The following is a 14,964-nucleotide window of genomic DNA, read 5'->3' as shown; positions in this document are numbered from 1 at the left end:
TAACCAATCTTAATGAAATTTTCTACAGTATATCTTATCTTGTACCATAGAATATTTGTGTATTCTTAAAAAGTCAATTGCATTTAAATTGTCGTTTAAATTGGTGGGCAACACAAACGAATTATTGGAGTGGCTGTTGAGTAGAGGCGGCGACAAGTAGCGCGGTATTTTGCGAGACCTAACCCTACCGTAGCGCGATCTGGTTTTAGGTGTTGGAAGAAGAGGGTTCAGAGTTTCCCCTAGTTGGGAGCTCCCTACTAGAGCCTCTTATTTGTTTTATTTGAATAAGGAACTACTTGCCATCGACTCATACCTTTCCGCTAAAATAACATTTAAATTTTTCTATAAATTGGAATTAATAGCACTCACAGATATTTATGGACTTTGAAAAGGTCACATGTGAATGCATGTGTCTAAATTTTTTTTTTTGGCAAAATTAATTTTGATTTATATCAAATCAGTCACTTAACATCGAGAATAGTGTGACTAGGACGTGCTGTGAATTTGCAAGCAAAGAGAACCAGGTATCTAACCAGGTACAAGGTACTCCAATAAAGGTAGCAATATCTTTCGACACACACAATATCTTTCATTTCAATGCTTTGAAGCTTACAACATGTCCCCATCGTATAAAATGAGCTCTGCAAAAATTGAGGATGTTTCTGGCTAAGCCAGTCGATGCTTTGCGTAACAACGAGGATCAAAACGAGCTAGAGACACCAAACGTAACATGCATACAACCATTTCAAAATTATGACAAAAGTGTTATTTTGAGTCCATTAAACTTACTCCATTAAACATTAATGTTAGCAACTTGGTCCGCCTTTTCTAAAATAAGAGAAGAGTATTTGTTTTCAATGATGTCTTCACAATAATGGACGTACAAATTCATTTTTGATGTGTTTCACACTTTGTATTTTTATGTAGCATATATGTACAGAAATATTTCATATTTTTATAATAGATGAACGGAAAATTATTAATAAATAACTGGCAAAACTTAAAGGGTTCTTTTGAATAATATTGACTTAATATTTTAACACCATGTATTCGTAACGTTTATCCCGATCGAATTATTAAACTCAACCTTCCATGGAACTGGGTATAAGTTTCCTCCAAAGTAAACATAGAGTAACGTAAGGCTGCTTAAAATACCTCATTCTGATCACCATTTGATTGATCAGCCTTTTGCCTAGCACGAGCAAGTTTAGCCGACAACTCTGATGAACGAATTGTTTTGTACTGTGAAAGATTACAATTAGAAGGGCTCAATAGTGTGTTTAATGAAGTCTGAATATCTTTACCTCACAGAAGTTTTTCTGTAGCACAATTTGTGATATGAGTCGACGGCTCTCCCGCTGGCCAAAATAACTCTCGATGGTGTGGGGCGAAAGCGCAAATAGTTGTTCGCCACTGAGCGTATGCAGTCGCTTGATAATGTTGTCAGAGAAGCCTTTTCCGCGCAGCCATTCCTCCACCTCCCTGGGCTTGGAGTTTTGGTTGATATATATTTCAGGTGTCTTAAGAATTTCGAGGTCCCTGCGATGCTGTCTCTGCTGAAGCATGATTCTCAGTTCATCGTTAACGTCACCCTGTATAAGATAAGTCTCATCATCGGCATCGCAGTCATTTCGAGCGCGCATTGCTGTTATAGAAAAGTCAAAAATTTTATTGAAGTCTAGGCTACTAGTGAGTAAGTAGATTTTAAACCCACCTGCAAGTGCGCCAGCTGCGGCCATGTTTCGTTTCAAAGTCCCACTTGGGGTAGGAGTTTGGCTCTCACTAGCCGGAGGCATCGGTGGTGGGATGGGCACATTCGGCATTGAGTAGGAACGAGGCATGTTTTTGGAAGTACCGACTGGTTGCTGAGACTCACGCTCAGCAGCTGGCACATACATGGCCATCGTATTACGGTAAAGCGGATTATTGTTCTCTCCTTCTCCGTTCTCCATAGATACAGATGCCAATGATTCATTATCGCGAGCATTCCGATTAGGTACGTGCTCGAAATTGAAAGGAACTAACACGGTATGCGGTACGTAGCCAATGCTTCCAAAAGAATTTCGCGCCTTCCACCAGTTTCTAGAGTCGTCAATTATCTGCATATGTCATTACAAATTTATATTAATATTGTTGATAGATTTAATAAAAAGCTACGTATGTACCTCTAGATATTCGCCCTTCGTAACACCTAATTCCTTATCGTTCGTGGCCTTCTTATTATAAACCACCTCTGCGATATTCACGTTACGGCTTTGAAGACGACTTAGCCAGGTGCGGTTGCTTGCTGGACTTAGGGGTATGGGTACTGATGAGAATGTTTGGGTATTCTTGATCGCAGGTGCTAAGTACTGCACCTCCTCATCTACCACCCAATCTGGCGACCAATCGTCATAGAAAATAGGGTGGTATACCCCTACGTGATCTTTAAATTGATCCTTCGGCACTGTCCAATTTGGGCCCAGACTAAGCCACAGGCTTTTCTCATTTGAGTCCAATGTACAATTCAGAAAGCCAATTGTTTCTCGGCGCAATAGTGGATTCATGACGCTCTCTGGCAAGTGAGCACCGGCGTAAACATCGTTGCACACGTTCACAATAGTTTGCAGAGAAATGAAAACATTGTGAATTGGATCAGCGCTTTTGCTGAAATGGTTCTGCAATTTGACCGCATAGTTGAGGGCCAACTTAATTTTGGCTAATATGTCACAGAACTCGCTCTCGATTGGCGGACGCGATCGTAATACCAGTAGGCCTTCCCCATGAGGGTTATGCTGATTTTTACGAGACTCTAACTCATGCAATGCCTCGGCTGCATAGTGTAATCTTGCAATAAATCGTTCCACATCCTCGCTACGTTAAACAAATTTAAGAGAAACCAAAAAATATTAGTTAGACTTATTCAAATTGAAAGTAAGTTATAGCCTGAGGAATCAATAACATATCAAAAAGAATATTTTTCTTAAAATTTTAGTTTGATTATAAGAGCAGTCACTTTAAACAAGCAAGCATGATTCTAAAATCCATCAGAACAGTGCGAAATGTGCTTTAATTCCAGAGCCTCGAATGATTTTTACAAAGGTATAGTTAGCTTAATACACTTGAATACTCAATATTACACTGGGAAATCAATGAAATATCATTTGAGGCTCAGCTTTTAGAAAACAAGTTCTTCCCCTTAATAATTCTTACCATATTACAAATAAGGGTTACCACTTTTGTTAGGTTTTACTTAATATTGAAAAATGTAACTTTTTCAACTAATTACAAAAGAAAGATAACATACAAACAGTGATTGAGCACCTGCACATCGCGATCGGTTTGCTCGCGATCTTGTGCATTTTTCTCAGCGGCAATTCCTGCCACGGCTGCTGCTATCCCGTATTGATCCTTAGCCTGTTGATTGGCGGGACGCTCGGGCTTGGGCAAGCGTATGGGCGTCTTGTTCCGGTCCACTGTGACTGGCGAGCCGCTGCTTAGCTGACGCAGGTCTTCCACCAAATGTACCGAATTTACGTCACTTACCTATTGAAAAGAGTTTACATACTGGATTTTGTTACAAGTCATTAGATAATGACTCTTAACTCACTTGGAAAATGTGCATTTCTGTATTGCCCAAGGAGATTCCCGGAACAGAAAAAATCAAAATATTATTGTATGTTTCCAATGGATCATCGCTGATAAATGCGGTTGGCTCCGTTATTAGACTACCCGGGAAGTTCTCAATTTCTTTCATATCCTTATTAAGCATGACCAGCCATTGGCCATTAAAGCACATATACATCTTATGTGGCCAAATGCCACCCGTCTTATCTAACTCAATTAAGAGTTTCATTTTCTCTTTTGGGTGCTTAACTTCAGACTCATTTTTTAATTTAAAGGTGACCAAGTGCTCCAAGGCATATGTCGGCTTATTATCATCGTTGTCGTCATTGTGCTTATCACTGGAATGAGCACCATTTTCATAGCCGTTGCGGAGCATACTACTTTAAGGCAAATTAAAGGGAATTAATATTTTCACAAAAACACATATACTCATTTAGTGGTTAAGTAGTACTCTATCTATCATCGCATGACACTCTATCAATTAGATATTAATTCATATGAGGGGGAATTCCATAAAGTACAAATTTTTTAAACAGTATCAAGAGTAAGGACGATATAGTAAAACTGTCTGTTTGTTTATCTTCACGTGTCTCCAAGCTTTACACATCGTGTTACAATTTTTCATGGGACCGTGTTGTGAATGTAGGCAGTACATTTTTCGAAGTCGGCTAGGCTTAACCACTACATCATATTGCTGCTAAAAAACGATCGGTCAAAATTAATTTTCATTTACACACACTTTTTCCCGATGTTTACGATATATTGGCTCAATTTAGCACTTAGCTCGTATTTCTGGCGTATCTTACCAACATTGGACTACTTGCTATAACGCATAGCTAGAACCCTTCAAAGTATTGTAATATTTTTTGGAGAAACCCCATACCAGCACCACACCCACCCAACGTAATGAGCGTTTAATTCACATGGCGCTATGGTTATAAGGTTATAGCCTGAGAGTGCTATACCATATATAATAATAATTACAATTATCGAAAGAACGGTTTTTTTCTGCACGTTGAAAATTAGTTACCCTTGCAGAATTATGACTTAATGTTTTTCACTAAAAAAAAATTACTGTCCTCGAGGCCAAGGTCCTCCCATGCAATAGAAGCTGCCTGGGCCGCCTTTTCGTCCATCCCTTTCACACCGGCAAGAAGGCTTTTTATAAGAGAACAGCCTTTGCAAGTCTCAGTAAAAGAAATCATTTCAATAATAAACGAAAGAAAGGAGAATTGTGAACCTCCTTATTGCTGATTTCTTAAAAACATAAGCATTTTCAATATAAAACTCATTTTTGATCGATTCTTTATGATTGATATTGTAGACCGACACTGATAAGATTTCGCTCACATATAACTTCCACGGGTCTTCCGTACGGATTGTGTGCATATAAATAGCAGCATTATGATATGATATTGGTCGGAAACATCTCCGTCGTTACACATTTCGTTTGGTTTTGCACAATGTCCGACTTACTTTTAAGCCGCCCAATTTTTGGATGATATTAAACCTGAAGATTTGAATAATATATCGTCAGACAAAGTGATCAAATTTGCGGGACATACCCACAAAAAAGCACCAGATAGAACTACCTTCAACGAATCGCAAAATCGATACTTCCTCAAGGTGCAGCTGAAAAGTGTCTGCTTTGAGCTAATATTCGATACCTCTTGAAGCTCTTCTTACAAGGAGAACGAAGGAGAACGTCGGTCGCACCCAACGGCTAAGTTCTTACTTGATTTGTTCCGAGCCTTTGCAAAAATGAAAATGACCGGCTATTTTTTTGAGTTCTATGAATATTCACCTACGCGTAACCACCAGGGATCGAAAATATTTTAATGTCCTGTAACCTGGTTTGACCATTGCAATGCGACAAGAGTACTTCGGTTGCTAATGCGTTTAACCAACTCCGTGCGACTGATTTTTAAACGAAGTAAATTTCAATTTACAAAAATCCATACATGTACTAGTACATATATAAATATGATGATTTATAAGAAAAACGAAAATATATATTTATTTACGGGGTATAGTTTCTGCAATACACCTGTACGCTTGTGAATGTGGTGACTGCCGTGCTGATTAGATAAACGCCATATAGCGCCTGGTTATGCTTTGCACCTTATTGTCAATGCCACAGTTTTCCAGTTATCGCATTTTGGTAGAAAATTCTTGGCAAATGAAGCAATTTTTATAAACCGCCCGTTACATAAACCATTTATTTAAGGTAAACCAAAATATTTTTAGACCCTAATGACGGTTAAGTCGTTTTTTATTTTTCTCAAAAAATTTTTGATGTCATGACATCATTACCACACGCGATAATGACATCCATATCGCCTTTATCTTGCAGATCTTGATTTATTTTGTATATCTGCCGTTTTCTTATCGATCGGTTAGCGAATGACTTATTCTATTAATACACATACGCGAGATGAGCAATGCTTTACCTTAGAGGAGATATTCAGGCACTGAGCTGCTCTTTCAAAAACTTCCACTCTCGACACGCCGCGAATCAAAGTTGAACTAACTGCCAATGGCAATCTCCCAATGGAGCGATATCAGTTGGTTCTCTGCGCAGCGACTATTAATTGATTGCTCGAAATTGTTTCGGGTAAGTCTTATCTCTCCGTACGAAAAAAAAACACTTTTATCTACCTGTTCTTTTTATACCCTTAACCCATTGAAAATGGTGTATCAAATAGGGTATAATGGTTATCACCAAATGTATGTAACGGGAAGAAGGAAGCATCTCCGACCTTATAAAGTGCATATATTCTTCTCGATCTCGGAAACCATAACAGTATGAGGCTTGAAGTTTAATCCTGCTGCCCGTGCAGCACAAGTTTTTTCTTCAAATTTTCTATAACTGGCCCTACCTTAATGAAATCGATGTCGAATCGATATCGAAATTTGAGTTTTTAAGCATATCACTTCATTTTTTAACATTTTCGCCTTTTGGATATGTGGTCCCATTTTGAGAGGTAATTACACACAATGAGATGCATTTAAAAAAACTGTTGTACACCGAATTAAATCACAAGTATTTCCCATAGATGTGTGGCTAAGGAGGTAGAATTTTCGTGACGGCGCCTCAGCGCGCGGCATAGGGAATCTCCTAGTCGGGCTGACCCAATTTTGGCACTCATACTTTTGTTTTTGTTTTCATTGCTGCTTATTGACGCCGCATATTTTACTAGAAACATTATCAAAAAATAGTCAACAGCGATACTCACACATATATATTTTAGGTATATTTATATAATAGATATGCTTCCGACCAAATAACGCCTTAGCAATCAGTAGCAAAGTGCCATTTAATAATCAACTCAGGCATTGAAATCTAGACTGACTGATCTCAGCAAAATATTTAAATAAAAAATATTATATTTATATAACATACATAAATGAAATAAGAAGTAAGTGCTCGACTACGAGATTTCATGAACCTCGCGCCGCATTCGAGCTGTCTTGAAAATGGTGTAAGTTATCGATTATCGGAAGCAAACTCGATCCTCGCAGGCACTAGGAGGACTTACAGCTCCTTTAGCTATTTCAAGTCTCTAGCTCTTATAAGTTCTGATATCCTTGCGTTCATACATACGGAGAGACGGACAGACAGACGGACATGGCTAGGTCGACTCGGCTATTGGTGCTGATCAAAAATAGAAGTACTTTATGGGGTCGGAGATGCTTCCTTCTGCCTGTTACATAAATTTGCACAAATACCCTTTTACCCATTTTCAATGGGTTCAGGGTATAAAAATATATGATGTACTAGGTAGAATAGCATTTCCACTTTGAGTCCCGACATAAGACAGGTCTTAAAAAAGTGGTCGAAAATAAAAATACATGTAAAATATATTTCCGAAAAACATTAAAAATTGAGCTATTAAACGGACCAGCGTGCCAAATATAAAGTCTTTTAGAATGAAACGTTCATACATACAGATGGAGAAACACATTGCATTTTATATATTTTCCTATAAATATGTGTTACCAAAGTAAATAACTTATAACTACATGGGTATAGTTTTAAAAAGTACAAGTAATTAAAAGTTTATGTTCATTTAAATATTTATTGAATATGTAAATGGTCTTTTACAAGTGGCTGCGTAATCTGGCGTATCAGTCAAGATTAGGAACATCACCTTAAATCATCTTGGTATAAATTGGGTTTTTGTTTTAATTCGTTTTCGGGTTTGCCATTGCCAAATTATACCACATCGTTACAATTAACCAGGCGATTGCTGCAAATGAAAGTAAGAAATCAATCATTATACGTATGTAATTACTTTGGTCGCTTATCACACTACCCCTTAACTGAATATTAAAAGCAAATCAACTTTTTTCACTGCAACGTGACTCAGAGCCGCCTGTCTTATTGATAGCGACTTTTGTTGACATGTGAGTTGAGATTTGCGATTGTAGTTGTGCAACAAATACATTTCACAAAGACGCACTTCAGCAACACTCACCTGTCGGACTGCAATCGGAAAATATTTTCTGGTACAGCCTCCACATCGGAGTTCAGGCACAACAATTTGATACCGTTTATGGAACTGTATGCATTTAGTAGATCGGCGTGAGCTTGCGATTGCTGCTGCTGATGACGTTGGTGTATTTTAGAGAATTGCTCAGCTGAAATGGTTAATTTTCATGGGTTTAAAGCATACTGTATCAGTAGAGATTATTTCTGGTCTCTTACCCAATATACAATTAAAGGTTGGCCCAACAGTTCCGGTAATCGTCCGCTCCGAAATGCCTCCAATTATAAGGTCCACATCTGTCCAGCTCTTGTATACGCTCTTTAGTTTATGCACGAGCTTAAATAAGAGTCAAATAATAAAATATTAAATATGTATATAAATGTGAATTTTATTAAAATGAATCCACATGTTTGCTACAATTAAGAAAAAATAAATTAATATTCAATATAAAAATCTTTATACATAAAAAATAAAATTGATCATTTCAGTTAAAACCGTGTAATATTGAACCAGAAAGTAAGGTGACATTTGCCTTACGGTTTTGCAGATATGTCAGAATAATGGAGCTCGTAAATGTTGAATATCATGAATATCTTTTGTTAAAAAAAAAGTTTTCATACAAGAACTTAATTTTCGTGCATTTTGGGGACAAGACACATTAGCCAAAATCAAGAATGGGACGAATAAAGGATATCACAAGAGTGATCTAATCAGGCATCCCCGACTAGGAAATACCCAGAACCTCGCGGCCAAAAAATGATACTTTTGCACATATTTAATGGGTAAAGGGATATATCTAACATTATTAGAATTGAACAATATAATGAGTTCCCATAACTTGGACCTCATATCCTAATGCCAACAAATAGATTTTTCAGGACAAAAACAAAGTTGCTGTTACGAACATTTGAACTTTCTTAAACGCATACGTCAACGTTCAATTCATACATCCACTGCTCTAGCCGGGACTAGGGAATATGCTGAACATTCTTCTACCAAAAACAGATGCAGCTCACGCTACTGATCGTTTAATGGGTAAAGGGATATGTAAGTATAATAAGAAATAAATAGCCAACTTTAATTCTTTTTGTACATTTAAAACAAGTAAGAGGTTCTAGTCGGGAGCTTCCGACTAGGGGATACCCTGAGCCCTCTTCTTCCAACATCAAATGCATATATAAATTCTATTTTAGAAGCTATATGTCAAGTTTGGTGACTCTAGCTCTTATTTTTTACCAAAATTGCCCAAAACACAGGATTTCGATATCGATTTTTATCGATTGCTTGGAAACGGAGTATCGATTATCGGAAAAAAACTCGATCTGCGCAGGCACTAGAAGCACCTACATCTAAAATTTTAAGTCTCTAGCTCTTATAGGTTCTGAGATCCTTGCGTTCATACATACGGACAGACGGACGGACGGACAGACGGACAGACAGACGGAAATGGCTAGATCGAATCGGCTTTTGGTGCTGATCAAGAATATATAAACATTATGGTATCAATTGTACACACGGTATCAAATATACTCAAGTCCTGAGCATAAAGCATATAAATATTTAGCATGGCAATTATTCGAAAATGCATTTGCTACCTACCAAGAATACAGTTAAGTGTATAAGGTCATTTACTTACCTCCTTTGGTATAAGTGGCTCAAAATCTTTCCAATCAGTAATTTTTGTGTTATTACTGCATGCCTCCAAATACTTGTAATAGGGTTGTAAGCCATGATCCCGACCTCTTTGAATGTCAAATGCCAAAATATCGGCATGCGCCGGCTTCGTTTGCTCATGCCACACAATCTGTAACAAAGTTTAATAATGTCTTAATTTGTATAGAGGAAAGCTTTTTATACTCTGTTCACAAAGTTATGAAAATAGTTTATTGTCCGTCCGTCCGTATAATGTCTATTCAAACTAGAGGCTCGGAATATTACTCGTTTATGTGTTTAAACTTAAGAAGATTTAATGCCCTTGTAGAAATTTCCTTACGACTTAACAGATATGTTGCAAAAGTGAAGCTCGAAACTGGTAAAACCTGAAACTTTATTAATTGTTTTAAATACTTACAGAGCCTACGTAGGAAGCATCCATTTTCATAGCCCGCTCGTGGAGTAAGCTTTGCAGGATCACGTTAAGTTTTTTGGAAGTATACCCCAGTTGGGGCTTGTATATTTCATTTTTAAGCTCAAATAGATTCGTTAGCGGCAGGATAGTGCTGTAATGATCAGCAAAAATGAAAAGTATATTAACGAAAATATGTATATTGTCTTACTTGCTAACTGACTTAGAGTCAACTTCGTTATTGGTGGCTAGATCGTGCAGCACGTCTGGGAGCATTGAGAAATAGAAACGGATAGCAGCTACTCCAAATTCATTGGAAACCTCAAACAGTCGTTGCTCAGCAGTTACGGGTGGTGTAGTAAGCACTTCAGCGGCGTTCTCCTCGCCTAGAATCTCTGTGAGCCACTCCCTCAAGAAAACTCGTCGATAAATATCGATGTTGACTGCCTTTGCCGCCTGGAATAGCTGCTCATCACTCCAGCCCTTGTTACGTGCCAGCAGCTCAGCGGCAATGCGATTGTGGTTGCGCATGAAGATTGTATATATCAGAATAGAGAACGGATTGCTGTTAACACGCGAGTCCCCCGCCACAAAACAGGTGGTCGCATTTGCATTGTCGCTCCAAGCGCAGAAGGTATGATATTCATCCTCTGAAGTCATGGGCAAGAGGTTTCCGTTCGAGGTGGACTTCAAGGTGCCGTTGATCAACGTGCGCATTTTGCGCTCTGCTACATCTGTGAAACCGTAAAGCTGGGACATATCCAAAATGCCAGTCGCCTGGTTGAGCTGTCATACAAAAAATTGATCGAAGACGTCATTGACTGGCATTAATATTTTTTAAACGCACACACCTGCTCAGCAGCCCCAAAGCTACAGCTCTCGCCCACAGCAAGGGCGCTTCTTACATAGTTCAGACAGTTGGGCCAACTGTATTTATCATTGTGGAGAATTGGTGCACACAACGGATGATGGAAACGGGGCTGCAGACTGTTTTGATTGCGGTTGCAGCATTCGATCGGGGATCCATTGCCTAACATAAGAAATGATTGTTATTGGCAATGCAGTATCTAAAGAAATTTGCGGTGCCTTACTCATCGACTGAGAAACTGTCTTGCTTAGATCATGCTCTATAAACTGTGCAAATTGAACAAGCGCTAAATTTAAATTTCGACCATCATCTAGTTCGCTCTTTGCCCTAGAGCCAGTTTTCTGCTCTGCATTTTCCCGATCATACAAAGCCATGCTTATGGACCAAGCAGCGGGTAGTTTATCCTCGTCAAACATCTGGAAAGCAAATATCAATTAGCAATAGCTCAAATTTAGTGTCCACTCACCTCGTGAAAGCCATCCTTGTAGTGGCGCGGCAGAAGACGCCTAAAAGCATAGTGGCCAGCGCGTGAACTGTGCAGTAATCTATCACACTCGGATTTGAGCGCGCTGCCCTCAGGAAGCGCCTTTGTCCCAAGGTATTCACGGCACTCATCACTAGAGATCCCTAGAGGGACACACTTGCTGTTATACATGAATAGACTCGCCTTCAGAATTTTTAGCGCAATGTCACTGTCAAGTTTCGTTTTTTCATTCGGTAATGTATCCAGCAATTGAGCGTGTGAGATGCTGCCATGCTGGACAGTGATGTCAGAGCTTAAGAGATTGTCCTCGAGTCTATAATACACATTTGAAATTGCGAAATGTTCAGTAAGAGAAATTGCTGAAGCTTTGGATAGTTTGGTTTAGATTGTTCAGGTATAATTAAAAATAAGATCTTGCTCTACAAATTTCAAGCTTAGTAAAGCTTGCAACTAATTACATTGGAAAGATAAAATTATAAACAAACTGTTGATTATACATCTTCTCTGAATCTGACTGGGTATTTCTATAACACCTATAAATAAATAAGAGTTCTCTAGTTGGCAGTGTCCGACTAGGAGACATCCTGAAACGATTACATCAACTCAATTCATCGATTACATCAACTCAAGTTTACTTATTTAATAAATTCTCATTTAGTTGATTTAACGTTAAAATGCCTAGTGGCCATCTACTATGCTGCTATGCAAGAAGACTTTTGTAGTCTTTTCGATGATTTTCGTCCCTAGTTCTTTATCGCTGGCAACTGGAACGTTCACCATCTACTCTGCGGTACTCTGCAGGTACATGCAAAGAGGCCTAGCCACTGGTGATCCTACATTCTTACCCTTGCCTAGAACTAGGTCGCTCTTCGCAGAATACTATAAATTTGAGCACAAATTACCTCCTTTTGCTGATGGACTTCAGAGTTAAAACTAAGACTATGCCTGCGAACATCTCCCGTTTTCAAAGTAGGCTAGAGCCATTGGTAAATCGTAATTTGCATCCTATGCTCACCGGAAGACATTGACTCTCTAATGCAAGGCCAACAACATGTTGCTGGTACCCTTCTGCCACTTTATATCCTAATGTAAAAGTGCGGTTATCGTTATGGCATTCAAGAAAGGCAAGGATCCGCATCTTTCGAAAGTATATCGCCGTACGAGACGTTCGCCAGCATTTTTTAATTATTCGAGAGAATATTTCTTGATAGCATTTGGGCAGTCAGTTGGTAAATGCAAAATAATAATATATAAAGCTAAATATGCAGCTTATCGCAATCTGGAAAACTACCTGTTAAGCCGATCTTTTAACCCCACCCGATCATGTAATGAGATTATGTAATATATAAAATGACCAGCTAACCTCATTTTCATATATTTTTGCCATGGAATCTAAGAAAGTACGAGTAGAACTTAGCGTCGGTGGAAAAAAGGTGAAAGCTCGATCGATACAGCTCATGATCTGACTAGAAGTATTTTTATACCATGAACCCATTGACAATAGGTAAAAAATGTAATGTATTTTTGCAAATGTATGTAACAGGCCGAAGGAAGCAACTCCGACCCCATAAAGTGTATATATTATTCTTTTTGTTTGGCATCCTGTGGTTAAGTTAGCACAAGTACATAAAAATGTCTTGCTTGCAAAAATTCAAAACCAAAATAAAGCACAAAAGATCGGCTTTCTTCGACACGACGAAGAAATTTCCATAACGCATAGCGTAGAATTTCTTTTATACAAAAGCTTTTATAGAAGCTATAAGATGATATTCTGATATTCCTCCAAATTTCTATAAATACTTTATAGGGTTGAAGGCATTGCACAGCCCTTCGTGACAAATTAATACCCAATACAAGGATATAACAACAAAACTGAAGCAAAAAAGGCTTTCATAAAGATCAGATATTAAACAAGTATATATGTAGGATAGGTAGAATGTTTGTGGCGGCAACTCTGCGGTGGATACAGTGTAACTCGAAATGAGACTCTCGCGACTAAAGCAATATTACTTTTAAAATCATACACTAATATAATACAATTTTAATTAAATACAACCTTTTTTGTCTATTGATTGAATCAATTCCTGAAGTTACGAACTCCATCCATTGAACTGGCGAAATTCCATTTAAGTACTCCCTCACATTCTTGCTTAAAGTAAGATGAGCTGTAAGAAAATAAATGCAATTTTTAAAGAGAACTCTTTACACTTAGTGTACCCATGGGAAATGAGTAAAAATGCTTAAATGGTTTGTAAAAATACATGTAAAAGACAAAGATTTTTTTCCGACGAATTACTGTAAATATATCCTTGATCAGAAGCAGTTCCTCTTCCTTACATTGCAGATCATGTTTGTTTTATATAATCACTTCGTTTCTACTAGCGCGATAGGTATCGATCTTCAGATTAGAGTTTTTGAATATGTCTCGGACTTAAGAAGAGCTATAGATGCAAACTACGTTATAAAGGTTCTCGTATAGTATAGTATCATTCAAAATTATATTCTTTTTTTATTTTTGGATAACCATCCCGTCAAAAAACAATTTTAATTTGGACCCTCACGCTTTAGTTGAAAAACACGATCGAATTTCATATTAAAGTCCTGAAAGTTTTATAAGAAAAGAATCGAACGAAGCATGCTGCTATTTTAAAATATGAATATACACGCAAGTTTACATACAAGAATATACATGCATAAAGTTTGAATACGTAAATAATAATTTTAGTGTTATTTATTGATTATATACAGATACATATTAATATTCATATATCGTATAAATATGGTTTACAGAATATTAATAATTTTTCACTTGTATTTGCAATTGCATTACGTTTAATAAGTCTAAAATAAACTTACATTTTGGAAATTGAAGCACCTTAGCACTATTGCCGGGTCTCGCTGCTAACGTCAACAGTATTAGAAAAACGGGCAGGAAAAGATAAATAGGTAGCCCCAATATTAATTTCATCTTTTTTAATATTTATTTATATTAATCTCAAAAAGTGACTATGAAAACAAGATTCGTTCTATCAACACAAACATTAAATAATAGACAATTGAAGCCACTTCACAGATTGTTGATAAGAAATGTAATTGCGCTTCAACGATGCTAATCTCTACCCAAGCCGCTTTGTGGTATCTCTCGGGCGGTTCGTGTATTACTGAACGATATGCAAATCTCAACACACTACGCAGCTGAGCTGCGCTTAGTCATTATCAGCAGAATGAGTACTCATCGTACTCTCGAGAGAAGAGCAAGTAGAAATGCTCTGATTGGAAGCTTGACTTTGAAATACCCTTTAGACAATGTTGAATTCTTCACAAGCTTATTAATCAATGGTCCAATTTTTAAAATTAGTATTCGGCTATCTATATTGTTAAAGATTTAATTTTTTATTTTATATATTTATTAATTTTAATGGAGTTATTTTAAAGTTGGTAAATAGATTTT

General features: G+C 37.5%; 2 protein-coding genes across 3 annotated transcripts; both read right to left on the bottom strand.

Moving 5' to 3' along the window:
* Positions 1 to 937: 937 nt before the first annotated feature.
* Positions 938 to 6,110, bottom strand: LOC115764905 (epidermal growth factor receptor kinase substrate 8-like protein 2). Of its 2 annotated transcripts, none has more exons than XM_030708201.1 (7): positions 6,057 to 6,110; positions 3,590 to 3,983; positions 3,287 to 3,525; positions 2,166 to 2,853; positions 1,715 to 2,099; positions 1,305 to 1,645; positions 938 to 1,242 (listed from the first exon to the last, which is right to left on the bottom strand). In XM_030708201.1, exons 2-7 carry the CDS (start codon positions 3,980 to 3,982, stop codon positions 1,147 to 1,149), a joined length of 2,142 nt encoding a protein of 713 aa, XP_030564061.1. In that variant the 5' UTR covers position 3,983; positions 6,057 to 6,110; the 3' UTR covers positions 938 to 1,146. The 2 variants fall into 2 exon arrangements, with proteins under 2 accessions (XP_030564061.1, XP_030564062.1); XM_030708202.1 differs by having other exon boundaries at positions 3,590 to 3,986; positions 6,057 to 6,082.
* Positions 6,111 to 7,665: 1,555 nt separating this feature from the next.
* Positions 7,666 to 14,649, bottom strand: LOC115764932 (chorion peroxidase). The gene is made up of 11 exons (XM_030708242.1): positions 14,370 to 14,649; positions 13,570 to 13,678; positions 11,496 to 11,826; positions 11,253 to 11,445; positions 11,013 to 11,191; positions 10,373 to 10,947; positions 10,168 to 10,315; positions 9,733 to 9,900; positions 8,315 to 8,432; positions 8,085 to 8,247; positions 7,666 to 7,856 (listed from the first exon to the last, which is right to left on the bottom strand). Exons 1-11 carry the CDS (start codon positions 14,479 to 14,481, stop codon positions 7,823 to 7,825), a joined length of 2,130 nt encoding a protein of 709 aa, XP_030564102.1. The 5' UTR covers positions 14,482 to 14,649; the 3' UTR covers positions 7,666 to 7,822.
* Positions 14,650 to 14,964: the final 315 nt, after the last annotated feature.

Source organism: Drosophila novamexicana, unplaced genomic scaffold (genome assembly GCF_003285875.2).
Source record: "Drosophila novamexicana strain 15010-1031.04,08,12 unplaced genomic scaffold, DnovRS2.1 tig00000877-arrow-arrow-pilon, whole genome shotgun sequence".
Lineage (NCBI taxonomy): Eukaryota > Metazoa > Arthropoda > Insecta > Diptera > Drosophilidae > Drosophila > Drosophila novamexicana.
The sequence above is the reverse complement of the archived record's forward strand: the minus strand, read 5'-3'. Positions and strand labels throughout refer to the sequence as shown.